Raw genomic sequence first — 14,496 nt, 5'->3', positions numbered from 1 at the left:
TCTTAGGATAAAAAAAACGATTTTAAGAATTCTTAACATTGAAATAAAAACTTTCATATTGTTTCTTTTTTTATTATTCTTATAGTTCTTAATCAGACGTAAAAAACCATTCTGTAGAGAACCATCATCAAATGAAAAAAAAAATATTTACAAGCAAATTTTTTATTGTAAAAATCATTGCACTTACCTGATTTATGATTCCCGGAGAATTCCAAAATGATAAGTTCCTTGTTTGAAAACTTTATTCTCAAATAATAGATACATAGTTTATACCTTCATTACTTTTAGATAACATACTACACAGCAAAATTTTATAATTGATATGAATTTGAATATGTAGCTAAAAACAGAATAGCTGAATTCTAGTTGAACTTATTCTTTCAAAATTAAAAAAAACTTACCAAGAAAACGATTTAAATTAATTAAGAATCAGCACAAATGGCACTATTTCAAGTAACTTGGATAATTTTTTATTGTTGTTTTCCGAATTATATGGATACAGAAATATATACTATTCTATAACGAAGAAGAATATGCTATAACTATTACAATTCTGTATGTTCTGAATTCATATTTATTCACTGGAATGACGAAAGCAATGTTGACTTCACTTTAATTCGTAATGAATTGAAGACAGAAGAAATGCATTTTACCTTAATACACACATCTGTAACAGTATCCGAAATCGGAAGTCATCAGTTGCAAGTTTGTTGATAATAGAAATAAAAAATTATTGAGGAATTTTTCTTCAAATGTTTGGCGTGTTCTGTTCCTGAAAGATTTACTAATATTCTGGAGATTTTTTCCAAGTTCTTCGGCCGTTTCCTTAGGGAAATTTTGTTTCTTACTTGCTGCTAAAAAATGGAGTCTGATTCAGTCAATGACTTTGATGGAACTAAATGAAAACGTGATAAATTAATGTCCGATATTTACAGGCTCCCGCTAGACGGCGTACTCGAGCGTTGCGATCGCGAATGGTGAAAACTGTTTAAAAAAAATAAAGGCAAAAGCAAATTTCATTCAAATTGCACGTTTTCCACAATTATTTATATTTAGTATGCAATTTTAGGCTAGCACAAATAAATATAGTTTTTGAAGATTTCATTGCTGTGACAGTTGTCATTTGAAAACTATTAGATTGTTTATTATTCGAATTCATTAATTTTATTTCTTTCATTTAAAAAAAAATAGATTTTTGTTTCAAATTTTATAATTTTTATATTTTTTATTTATTTCGTTTTTATTGCTCTTTTTATTATTTATACGTGAATTTTCGGTTTAGCAAATTTGCGACCACTGTCCACTTTTACATTTCTTTTTCTTTGTGAGTGAGAATATTTGCAAAAATATGTCGCCTAAACGAATCGCTCTTAGTCGATCGACATCTCAAGCGCGCAAAAAGAGAACTACCCGTGTTTCAGAAACATTGGAGCAACGGGAAAAAAGACCTGAAACTAATCGAGGACACAATGCTTTCTTAGGAATGTCTGAGCAACAGGAAAGAAGACTATTAACAAATCAACTACGAACTACCCAAGCCCGTTCGTCAGAAACATCCGAGCAACGGGAAGCAAGAATGAAAGCCGATCGAGAACGCACTTCGCTATTCAGACTCTGCCAATACTCTGATTTGACTCTCAGCGCATTTCGCTATGATCCGACAACCAACTATAGTCTTCACCCAAGCGTCATCATCGGAAAAATGGATCAATTATGTACTTTTTATAATGCTCTGAAATTTAAGAATGAAACAGCTGGATTTTGCTGTTCTGGAGGCAAAGTGAAACTACCAGATTTAACGTCGCCAGCCGAGCAATTTTCAACCCTCTTATCAGGTCAAACAAGTCAATCGAAACATTTTTTAGCGAATATACGCCGGTACAATTCGTGTTTCCAAATGACTTCATTTGGTGCTACACGTATCGTGAAGAATTACATGCCAACATTCAAAGTGCAAGGCCAAATTTATCATCGTGCAGGATCACTTCTTCCATTGCCTGGCGCAGATCATAAATTTCCACAGATTTATTTTATGGGTAACACAAATGATTAAGTCAATCAACGCTGTCAGTTAAACAATGGCACTAAACGAGAAATTGTTACCTCATTACAAAATTTTTTCAATCAACATAATCAGTTCATTAGACTGTTCAGATCTGCACTTACAAAATGCCATCCGATAATTACAAAGTTGTTATTAGAGCTGACAAAACACCTGCAGGCCACCACAAAGGAAAATACAATGCACCAAGATTGGACGAGGTGGCTATTGTTATAGTTGGTGAAGAATTTACCTCCCGCGATATAGTTCCTTATCGCAGAAATGGTGACGTTCAAAGAGTCTCAGAAACGCATCCATCCTATGATGCATTGCAATATCCTATTTTATTTTGCAAGGAGAGGATGGATACCATTTTAACATAGAATTCAGAAATCCACAAACAGGCGAGAAAAACAATAAGAAAGTTAGTGCCATGAATTTTTATGCATATAGATTGATGATTCACCAAAATGCTGATAATCACATCTTAAAATGTCGACAATTATTTCATCAATACATTGTTGATACGTATTCGAAAATTGAAACCGAACGTCTACTGTATATTAAATTAAATCAAACCAAATTAAGTTCAGAAGAATACATTCATTTACGGGATGCAATAATTAATGATGGTAACGTTAATCCTAATGATGTGGGGAAAATGATTATACTGCCGGCTACATTTACAAGGAGTCCAAGGCACATGTATGAATATTCACAGGATGCCATGACATATGTTCGCGCATATGGGTGCCCAGATTTATTTATTACATTTACATGCAATCCTGCTTGGATTGAAAATAAAGAGCTTTTGTTACCAGGACAAATCATCATCAGATCGTCATGATATTACCGCACGTGTGTTCAAACAAAAATTGAAATCTTTACTTGATTTCATTGTGAAGCGCCATGTTTTTGGAGAGACACGGTGTTGGATGTTCTCTTGAGTGGCAAAAAAGAGGATTGCCACATGCACACATTCTGATTTGGCTTATTGAAAAAATCACACCATGCCAAATTGATCAGATCATATCAGCAGAAATACCTGACATCGCAATTGATCCAGACTTATTTCAGGTCGTTATCCAGAATATGATTCATGGTCCGTGTGGATCACTCAACAACACTTCACCTTGCATGTCCAATGGAAAATGCACCAAACGATATCCAAGAGAACTAACTGCTGAGACTATCACTGGCAATGACGGCTATCCGCTTTATCGACGACGATCTAAAGAAGATGGCGGAAGATCCATCATTTTAAAAATGCGGAACAACGATGTTGAAGTCGATAATCGTTGGATTGTACCCTATACACCGTTGATCTCGAAAACGTACAAAGCACACATCAATGTCGAAAATTGTAATTCGGTGAAAGCGATCAAATATATATTAGTAAACATGTAAATAAAGGAGGCGACATGGCAGTTTTTGGATTGGAAAATGCTACTTCAACAATCGATGAAGTCAATCAATATCAATTGGGACGCTACATTAGTAGCAATGAAGCAATCTGGCGCATTTTATCATTTCCAATTCATGAACGGCATCCAACAGTTCTTCATTTGGCAGTGCACCTTGAAAATGGACAGCGAGTTTACTTTACAGCAGAAAATGCCAGTTCAAGAGCATTGTCACCACCACAAACAACGTTAACGGCATTTTTCTCTTTGTGCAGGGATGACGCATTTGCAAATACGCTTCTTTACTGTGAGGTGCCAACATACTACACATGGAGTGCTTCGGCGAAATATTTTCAACGTAGAAAGCAAGGTAAACCAGTTGAAGGACATCCCAATTTATATTCAACTGACGCATTAGGTCGTCTCTACACCATCCACCCTAACAATGCAGAATGCTTCTACTTATGATTACTGTTAGTCAACGTGCGATGGCCGACATCGTTTCAAGAATTAAGAACAGCAAACAATGAAGTATGTGTCACTTATCGCGAAGCTTGCCAAAAATTAAATCTTCATGAAAATGACTCACATTGGGACGCTTCAATGGCAGATGCATCGAATACTGCTCGACCGCAGCAAATACGTACGTTATTTTCAATGATATTAACTATGTGCTTTCCATCCAATCCAAAGGATCTTTGAGAAAAATACAAAGAAAATATGAGTGCAGACATACTACATCACTTACGTGCAACAAAACAAAATCCAGACATTCAATTCTCTCCAGACGGATATAATGAGGATTTAATTTCAATCGAAAACATATGTTTAACAATCTTCAATAACAATCTTAACGATGCTCATACAATCTTTTCAATCGTTATTTTCTACGACAAACGCATTTTGATATCGACAAACTAAGTTCATTTGTTCAATCAAATATTTCAAAATTGGTTATGGAACAACGCATAGCATACGACAAAATTATGACAGCTGTTACAAATCGAAGCGGTGGATTGTTTTTCTTAGACGCACCTGGAGGAACAGGTAAAATATTTCTAACTTCCCTTATCCTGGCAACAATACGATCACATAACAAAACTGCATTGGCTTTGGCATCCTCTGGAATTGCGGCAACTCTTTTGGATGGTGGCCAAACAGCGCATTAATTACCTTTAAATGTGCAATTCCCTGAAACACCCACATGCAATATCAAACAAAATTCTGTAATGGGTAAAATACTACAATCATGCCAACTTATAATTTGGAATGAATGCGCTATGGCGCACAGAAAGGCATTAGAAGCGCTTCATCATACGCTAAGAGATTTGAGAGAAAATGAACAACTTTTCGGCGGCGCACTTATTTTATTGTCTGGTGATTTCCGGCAAACTCTGCCTGTAATTCCACGTTCAACTCCTGCTGGTGAACTTCATGCATGTCTCAAATCACCAGCGTTGTAGAAACATGCTCAAAAATTACACTTAAAAACCAACATGCGTGTTCAACTACAGCATGATGCATCAGCCGAACGTTTTACAAAGCAATTGTTGGATATTGGTAATGGAATGATGGTAATAGATAAATCCACCCAAAGCATTACACTGCCAACAGACTTCTGTAAAATTATTTCAACCGTAGATGAACTTTTTCACAACGTTTTTCCATATATCTCTCTAAATTACAAAAATCTTCAATGGCTCAGTGAACGTGCTATATTAGCAGCAAAAAATAACGATGTACATGACATCAATGATCACATTCTAAATGAAATTCCAGGTTCTGCAAGAACATATAAGTCCATCGATACTGTAATAGATCAAAACGAGGTTGTAAACTACCCAACTGAATTTCTGAATTCACTTGATTTGCCAGGTATGCCGCCGCACTTTTTAACATTGAAAACGGGAGTACCTATCATAGCCCTCCGAAACATCAACCCACCCAAACTTTGTAACGGTACTCGTCTTTCGGTGAAAGGAATAATGACCAATATCCTCGAAGCTGAAATTCTAAATGGGCAAATTTAAAGGAGAAGATGTTCTGCTACCCCGTATTCCAATGACCCCCACAGATATGCCATTTGAATTCGAACGTTTGCAGTTTCCGGTGTGACTTGCTTTTGCCATGACCATCAACAAAGCCCAAGGACAGTCACTCCAAGTATGTGGTCTGAATTTGAAAAATCCATGCTTCTCCCACGGACAGCTCTATGTGGCCTGCTCACGTGTCGGAAGACCTTCTAATTTATTCGTGTACGCTCCAAACGGTAAAACAAAAAACATTGTTTATTCAAAAGCACTTGAATAAACCTGATTATAACTAGCCGGAAAATTGCCAAATGCTTTTCACCAATTAAGTACATCTCTGACAACAATTAAATACAAAATCAGAAACATCTGAGCAACAGCAAGCAAAACTGGTTATCGATCAACTGCACGTCTCTCAAGCCCATTCGCCCATTCTTTTGAAATATCTTAGCAACGGTAAGAAAGACAAGTTACCGATTTAAAATACATTGCTCAAGCCCGATTATCTGAAACATCAAAACAAGATTTAAGAATAGAAAACGATAGAAAACTCACTTCTCTATTCAAACGCCGCCAATACTCTGGTTTAATTCTTACAATATTTCACTATTATCCAATTACTAATTATATTCCCTATCCAAGTTATCATTAAAAAAAATGGATCATTTATCTGTGTTTTGTAGTGCTCTCAAATTTAAGAATGAAGCAGCTGGAATTTGCTGTTCTGGTGGAAAAGTGAAACTACCAGATTTAACGTCGCCAACTGACACATTATCAACGTTGTTATCGGGTCAATAAAATCAATTGAAACTTTTTTTGACGAATATATGTCGGTATATTCGTGTTTCCAAATGACTTCATTCGGAGCTACAAGTATCGGTGTGCATATGGGCAGCCAAAGTTATTTGCTACATTAACATGCAATCCTGCTTGAGCTGAAATTAAAGAGCTTTTGTAACCTAGGCAAGCATCATCTGATCTTCATGATATTACCGCACGTGAGTTAAAACAAATATTAAGCTCTATACTTGATTTCATTGCAAAGCGTCATGTTTTTGGAAAGACACGATTTTGAGATATCCTATTGAATAGAAAAATGAGGATTGCCAGCTTATTGAAAAAATCCCGCCATGCCAAATTGGTCAGCTAATATCAGCAGAAATACCTGATGTCGCCACTGATCCAGTCTTATTTATGACCATCATTCAAAATATGTTTTATGGTCCGTGTGCATCACCATACATGTCTGTTTGAAAATGCACTAACGATATCCTAGAGAATTAACTGCTTTGACTATCACGGATTTTTTCACCATTCAATAAAATTCTCATTTCAAATCATAATCGCAAATCTCATTTAAACACCTAAATACATAAATTAAAATTCAAACTGAAAGCGTTGCAACGCGCGCAGGGTACAGCTAGTAGTAGATAAAAAAAATTTTAATCCGCCAGTTACAGCCGCTAACATTGGAAGTGTTTTTATTCAGTGTTATCATCGAATGTTAGTGTCTTCTATGCTTCTATAACAAATTAAGCCTCTGGGGGTACTGGATTGGAGATTGATTGTTCTCTGGTTCAGGTCAAAATTGTGATCTGTGGATGAATGAATGGACGTACAAATGGGTCCGCCCTAAAAAAGGGGGTGGCAGAAGTCGTATTCTTGGTCATAGATGGCGCCACTTGAAAACAAGAACAATCGCACTCCCAATGCCTTAATGACCTACGACAACAACAATAACAGCATCGAATGTTAGTAAATAAAAAAAAGTTTAATATGTGCTTTTTGTATGCCACCGAAAAACTTATCCGGCACCCCTTAGGAGCACACGTGTCGCAGGTTCACCAACCTTGGAGCGAAACTGAAACGTATCAGCTTAGAGCCACATTTTACCCTTTCCGGAATAGTACATTTTAGTACATTAACAAGTACAAACCTTAGACAGTACATTAAAAGTGAAGCGACATACACATACGGTCTTTGTTGTATAAAAAATATTAGTTTCAAAAGCGTTTGAAAGCAATTAGTTTATATTTCTAATGGTTTGTATTATGCGTTGAATTAGTCTTGCCAGACTAGCTACACTGAACTAGAAAAAGTTAAGCAACATCCTTCAGTAAACTGCCTTTAGATTGTTTTAATCTTTCCTTTTCTTATATTGACCACAAAAGTAATTGCGCGGAGCTTGAAACCTTTTTCGTTTTCACCTAATTTGCGTACTAACTGTACCAAAATTCAACAACTTTTTAAAAGATTTCTCGAATCTGTATTAAAGGCAACCATTATGATACTGCTCGAAATTTTTTTTATTCACGACTTTACTTTTTTAGGTACCTAAGGCGACAGCTCAGATTCTAGAAGCTCACGGTTATCTTGTCCAGTACAGGGGACTGGTAGCGGTGAAAGGAAAAGGTGAAATGGAAACATACTACGTCCTGGGGAGGCGTCGCTCAGTTGGAAGGCAGATGTCAGTGGGTCGCCATCCCAGTGTACACAAGAGCCTGGCAGCAGTCGTATATGGACTTGTTCGAGCCCGCAAAAAGGGTCTCGGGTCAAGTCTGAGTGTTCCTAGTCCTCAGAGGCGCCTGGCAGCACAGCCTCTGGTGCCGCCCTCTCGTCACAAACTTCAGAGAATTCTATCTGAAACACCCCACCCAGGTAGGAGAAAACGGATGCGTGAACGACGCATGACGGATGCCGGTGGCAGTAGTCACTCTTACCCGGACATGAGGAATGTTGTGATTGATCTCGATCTGAAAGGAATTTCTTGACCTAAATGTTCTGCACACGACACTCCCTCCCACCCTCATTGTGATATTTCATGAAAGCGTTGCGTCATTTCCTTGTGAATTGTTTCATTGTTCCACGGGTGAATGTCCAAGTGAATGCCGGTATTCTTTGCAACTCTATAAGGTTTAACTGAAATGGAATACAAAAAGAAGTTTTATTGCAATGATCTGATCCATTCAATTCCAATCTTAAAAAATACGATTCAAATGGTACAAGGTGATGTCATTTTTTTTATTTATTTTGAATAGTTAATTAGTTTTTCTACTGTTTAAGCGTTTAACGGGTGTTAGTCATCCTTTATACAAGTCTGTTTTAACCTCTTCACATTATCATTGGTTTCGCAGCTTGAACATTTTTGCGTTTGAGTGTATACCGTAAACTATCACACTGAGCCTGGTCAAAACTACAAAAAAAACCTGGTCGTAACTATCAGAATATGTTAAAATCTACCTTGTGTCTAGCTCTATGGGAACATAAAAAAAACATGGTAATTTTTACTGAAGCACTTCGATAATGATTTTGGTAAATTTAGATATTAATTATTGCTTTATACTAAGTGTTAAAATTGGTAAATGCGGTAAAATTTAGAAATTTTATCATACTTTAGAGCATGGTATAAAAATCATTTATTTGGTTTTCTTTACTTTTCAGTTTTATATTTTTATTCAATGGGGGGGGGGGGTAATAATGACAATAATTTTGAAAACCAGAATTTATGGTAAACCGTTATCATATGAAAAGTTTAAATACCATATATTTTGGTTTCACTCGCAGAATTATTGTTTTTTAAAAGAAAGGTTTTTTTTACGTTTAGTACGGTAATTTCATGAGAATTTTTTCTTCGTGCATCCGCACTAATTTATTAGTACATTTATTGGTGCACCTTTTGTACCATAAGATTACGCATTAATTCCCAAAAAGCCTACTTACTACTCGTCAAAAACTACTAAAGGTGTTTTTCTAGACCACCCAAGCAATTTACTTTGTTTATTTTGAGTGTTACTGCATGACAAAGTTGATAAGATGATTGCCATTAATATTATAGAGTAAAACCTCCAAGAAAGACCACCTCTATGTAGCGACCACTTTTGGCAGGCACGGGATTTTTTTTCACAGACTTTGTGCAAAAGAAAACCTTTCTGGCAGACCATTAAAAACTCTTCCAGCTACCGAAAAAACATCCACACCAAATGCTGAAAAGGCTAAATAAGGAAAATCAAAAAAATATCAAACCAAAAATTTAACAAAACAAATAAGTACATTAAAATGCATTCTAACTATTTGTGAGAGGATCTTATTTAGAGGGTTCGTTTTGACGATACAACCTCATGGCATCAGAGTGCATTGAAGACGAAGCTATCGATGATTTACTTTTAGAGTTGAAAGTTAAATTAGAAAAAAAGTTTTTTAAGAAAAAAGCAGCTTCACAAACAAACCTCATCTTTAAAAGCTAATTAATTTTTATGATATAAAACTAAGTGGAAACTTAAACAGAAAATATCTTTAACTTTATCATTCATAATTGGTAAATCTGTTATTGAGCCAAGAGAAGTGATATTTCCGCACCAAGAAAATGACACTGACTAAAAATAAAATCGTTTACGAATAATCATGTGACTTCGATAAGAATTTTGAAATCAACGCAGGTAATTCCAAGAACAACCATTTTACTGTGAAACGGAGAATGGTTGCTCCCAAAAGGTTTTGTATTAGTAAAAACAGTCAATCACGTGTGGTATTTATATTCTTCGAAGTCTAAATCTGAATAGTGTGATAACATCGCTCTTGTTTTGAAAAAAAGTACGATCGACGATCCCCGAATTTAATAGTTTTGCTGATCGAGTTCACGATGATTCTGTTAAGAGAATAAATATTGCGGTTTCCCTACTTTTCTATGTTAATGTCTAATATGAGTAAAAAGATGTTCACCTGGTTCCTTTTTTTACTTTTATTAACCAGTTTAGCATGGATTTAAATTTTAAAAATCTCCCACAGTGTGCTGAATTAAAATGAAGCAAATGTCGTGTAGAGTGTGCAAAATTTAAGTCACGTGGATTGAATAGTTCCTGAGAAATTGAATTTTTAAAAAATGGTATTTTTTAAATAATATGAAATTAACTTGAATGAAACGTTTTATAATCAAGTTCAGTTCCTATGATATTTTGAAATGGAATAATCAGAACGTTCCGAAGAGTGAGGTCGCAACTTTTCCCGTGCAATAAATAACACAAGTTGAAAGCACGTATTTTTGATCAAATATGGTGCATTTTTAAGGAAAAAAATTGCGATTAACAAACAAATTTTCACTGCTATTTTTTATATTTTATCTCCTGTGGCCGGTGACTTCCGTTAATTTTTTCTTATAGCTAATATAATCAAAGTAACTTAAATAAAATTATTTTTTTACAAAAATATGATATTGTTAATTTTGTATTGCAAATATACACCGTTGCAAAAAAAAATTATTTATGCTCTTGAAATCAGAACAAGATGTTCCATAACAGCTATTCAAATTCATTTAACTGACAAGAAGTTTAAACTTTTTCGATCTATTTAATATATTATGCATTTAAAACAATACATTTAAGTTGCAAAGGACACTTGCATTTACATGGGCATCTTTAAATAAATGTCAATAACTAAATATAAACATTACATGCTATGCAATATCCCAATTTATATAAATCATTGCAAAACTTTCTACTCGTATTATTTCTTTAAATTTTCCTGTAATAAATTATTATTTTGAAAATATTTTGACTTGAGAAAATATCAACAATAATTTTGGTTATCCTATTAAAAAGAATTATGATATTTTTTTCTCATCATTTGGGGCCTAAGGCATAAAATATTCAACACTCTTTAGAATCATAACAAAAGTAAGCTTTTTAAAAAGATTTCTAACATTTTAAATTATTTGCAGGTTATAAACATCAATTTTGATCCTCTCTAGAATTAACATACAAGAACCCAATTTTTAGACATATTTAAAATGCCGATCCAAACCGAATCACGCATTCAAAATGAATTGATAACCGTTCGTAGATAAATTTAACGTATTTTGGGTACATAACTTTCTTATTAACAATGGAATAGAAATATGGAAGAAAAAGATTATTTTTTTTAAGAATTTATATTCCTTTAAAAATATTAAGAATTTCTAATTCTTTAACATCTATCAATTTTATTTTTTCATTATAACATCTGTTTGAATTATAATGAATTATTAATTAATATTTTCTATTAAAATTCTTTTTTTTCTTTTCCTGGAAAAAAGTGGTGTGCCGACTTAAACAAAAAATATATTTTACGAGAATTATTTTTTAATTATGTCTGTGTATTTTTATAAGGATTTTGTTTTATTTCGTGAGTCTTCATTAACAATTTATATATTCGCTATAGCTTCATAAAATGTATGAACAATCTTGAAAATCTTTTAAATTTGCTACGATTATATATAATTAATCTTTAAAAGAATAAGTTTTGATATAAATACATACAATCGAAAAGTATCTAATACATTAAATCTTGAAAAATATTTACGCTATTTTTTGTACAAACTTTTTAATTATTACATAAAATGGTGAATCAAACATATTTATACTGTACAATTTAATATATTATTAGCTATACTGGAATCAAGTGATTAATAAACATAGTGAAAATATATACAATTGCTTAAAAGTGACTCCTATTTTTTGAATATATTAAAGAGTATCGATAAAAAAAATTATCTCATTTTCTAATTGTCCGATTCTGAGCAGTCACATCAACTCATTCTATTCCACTTTGAAAGATTTATCTTCCGGAATTCTTAAGATGGATATCCTTCTTTGAAGGAGCATCAAAGCAAAAATATTTTTATGAATCATTAAATGTATTTTTAAATGTTCTGAATGTCTCTATTTTTTAATTAAAAACAAACTTATAATTGTTAAACTGTCTGTTCTATGTGGACAGTACTCAGATTTTTAAATGTTTCTACTTACAACAGCAATAAGGGTTTCGTTTTTCCTCTAAATAACTAATTTGGATCGTTGCTATATTAATTGCTTTAGAAGTCAAGACTGTTTGATAATTCTTATGTTTTAATAATATATTAATAAAAAGTATTAAAATTAATATAATAACAACTGGGTTTGAAAACATTTTAGAGTCATCAATAAATTGAATGCAGCAAATGTTGGGAATAAATCCTACAACTAAACTATTTGAAAATAGAATGAGCTTCTCGAGGTTACGCAATTTTCCCTCTCCATTACCCCCTGGTTTTTTGGTACCCCCCCCCCACGTTTCCGTAAGAAGTTAGAATAAGGAAAAAGTAAACAGCCGGAACTTTTTTAATGAAGAGGGAAATCGCGTGAAACGCCCATTTTCCATCCATCCTGTGTTGACTGATTAAAAATCGACCTTTTTTGTGTCTCTAGATAAGATAGAGAAGGTAGAATTGAAAAATAAACTTGAAACTATTTTTTTAATACCAGCTTTAATTTACCAAAACTATAAAATATGAGATTAAAATTGAAAAGCAAAACTAAATTATTTTTTATGAGAGAAGCATTTAATAATATATTTACTTTTAGAGTTCCAGATCTTCTGATTTCCAGATCTGAGATTTTTGAAATATGTAACTCAGTAAATCTAATAAAATAATTATTTTTTAAATTCAATTAACATTTTTTTATTATTTTTAATTGCAGCACATACAATGATGCATTCTTATATATTTTTATAGAGTATTTCCCTACATTTGGGTCGTCCTCTGGAATCAAATAATGAGATATGCTGTAACGAAAAAATTTACTTAACTAGAATGTCTTACCTTTTTATATAATTTTTCATTGCAATTTAAGACTTCTACCAACAAGTGTAAATTCAGAAATATATGTGCTAATGCAAAGTCATACAAATAATTTTAAAATATTATTTTTTTAAAATACAGAATTGTATTAAATGTATAATTGGTGTTAAGAGGAAGTGTCGAATGATGTATTAACGATATATTAAGAAAGTTCATCAAATTTTAATTATAGAAAATAAATCCATTTAGTATTCATGTCTTTCAGTAAATCATTTCACCCAATGGTAACCATAGAATTATGATGTTCTATTTAATTATCTCATATTTTTATATTTTTTTATTAACATATTTGATCCGAACTGTTATGAATTGCGAAATTTTTATTTTTTCATTTTATTCTATCAGTTCTCCAAAAAATTTTCCTCTCATTTAACTAACTAAAATTATTTATAGGTAGAAAAATATTAACATTCTATTTTTATTTTATTTTTATTTTTTTACTATTCAGGGATAGATTTTTTATAAAAGTATAGCATGTAACACTAATCCCACTAAATTATTCAGTTACTTAATTCTAGAAATGACTTGAATAAAACATAAACAGTGCTATAGAAAGAAAACTTCTTTAGAGTCATTTCACTCCTTTCTATTAATTTTGAGAAGTGAATTTTAAAACTGAAATCAAAATTTTTAAATTACTGCTATTTTATTGGACATTATTATAATTAGTACATAAATCAAACAGAATAAACAAGTTAAAAATGTTTTTATGACTTTTAATTATAAAAAAAATTATTTCCTCGTATTTCCATTTGTCTCACTACTTACGGGAATCATTAGACAAAAAATTCCAAAAAAATACTTCTTAATGAAAGATATAGAACTTACGTTTTTGTGAATGTGCTTTACAATTTCACAGCTTGTTCGATATACAGCTGACACCTTCTGGAGAGATCATCCAACTCTGCCTTGATTTTATTCTATTTTGCAAAATCTCTTTCAAGCTCAATTATTGACAGTGTTAGAATTGTGACAATTGAGACCCTTATTTCAGAATACATAAAAGGGGTCATTCTCTCATTTATTGGTTTCCTAAGGGGCTATCTTTGTTTTGAACAGAAAGAAGAACTAAAAATTCCCGGTAAATCCCTCATTTGGCGAGTGAAATACACGTCTAAATGCGTATAGACGACCCATGTAGCATGATACATTAAATTAAACGTAAAGGTTTGGGAAATTAGTGAAATCAATACCTTTTATACGTAAATTTTACGTTATATTGCCGGAATGAAGTTACCACTGAGATATTTGGTAAAAAAAAACTGCTTTGGTATATTTTTTGTAATATTAATGGAATGGATTTTACCAACTACCCTTCGGTAAGATTGTTTTCCTATGTTTTACGAAAAAAGATGGAAGAAAGAAAATTTA

The 14,496-nt window shown here is 32.8% G+C and overlaps 1 protein-coding gene across 1 annotated transcript in view; it reads left to right on the top strand.

Moving 5' to 3' along the window:
• LOC107439048 (adenylate cyclase type 8) overlaps window positions 1-9,483 on the top strand; it is a 184,826-nt gene extending 175,343 nt beyond the window's left edge. Inside the window, 1 exon segment of the mRNA XM_087160509.1 lies at window positions 7,805-9,483. Coding sequence (XP_087016635.1) covers window positions 7,805-8,245 — 441 coding nt within the window. The 3' untranslated portion in view covers window positions 8,246-9,483.
• The last annotated feature ends 5,013 nt before the right edge of the window (window positions 9,484-14,496 follow it).

This window comes from Parasteatoda tepidariorum, chromosome 4 (genome assembly GCF_982258835.1).
Source record: "Parasteatoda tepidariorum strain Cologne lab strain chromosome 4, Ptep-v5.0, whole genome shotgun sequence".
Lineage (NCBI taxonomy): Eukaryota > Metazoa > Arthropoda > Arachnida > Araneae > Theridiidae > Parasteatoda > Parasteatoda tepidariorum.
The sequence above is the reverse complement of the archived record's forward strand: the minus strand, read 5'-3'. Positions and strand labels throughout refer to the sequence as shown.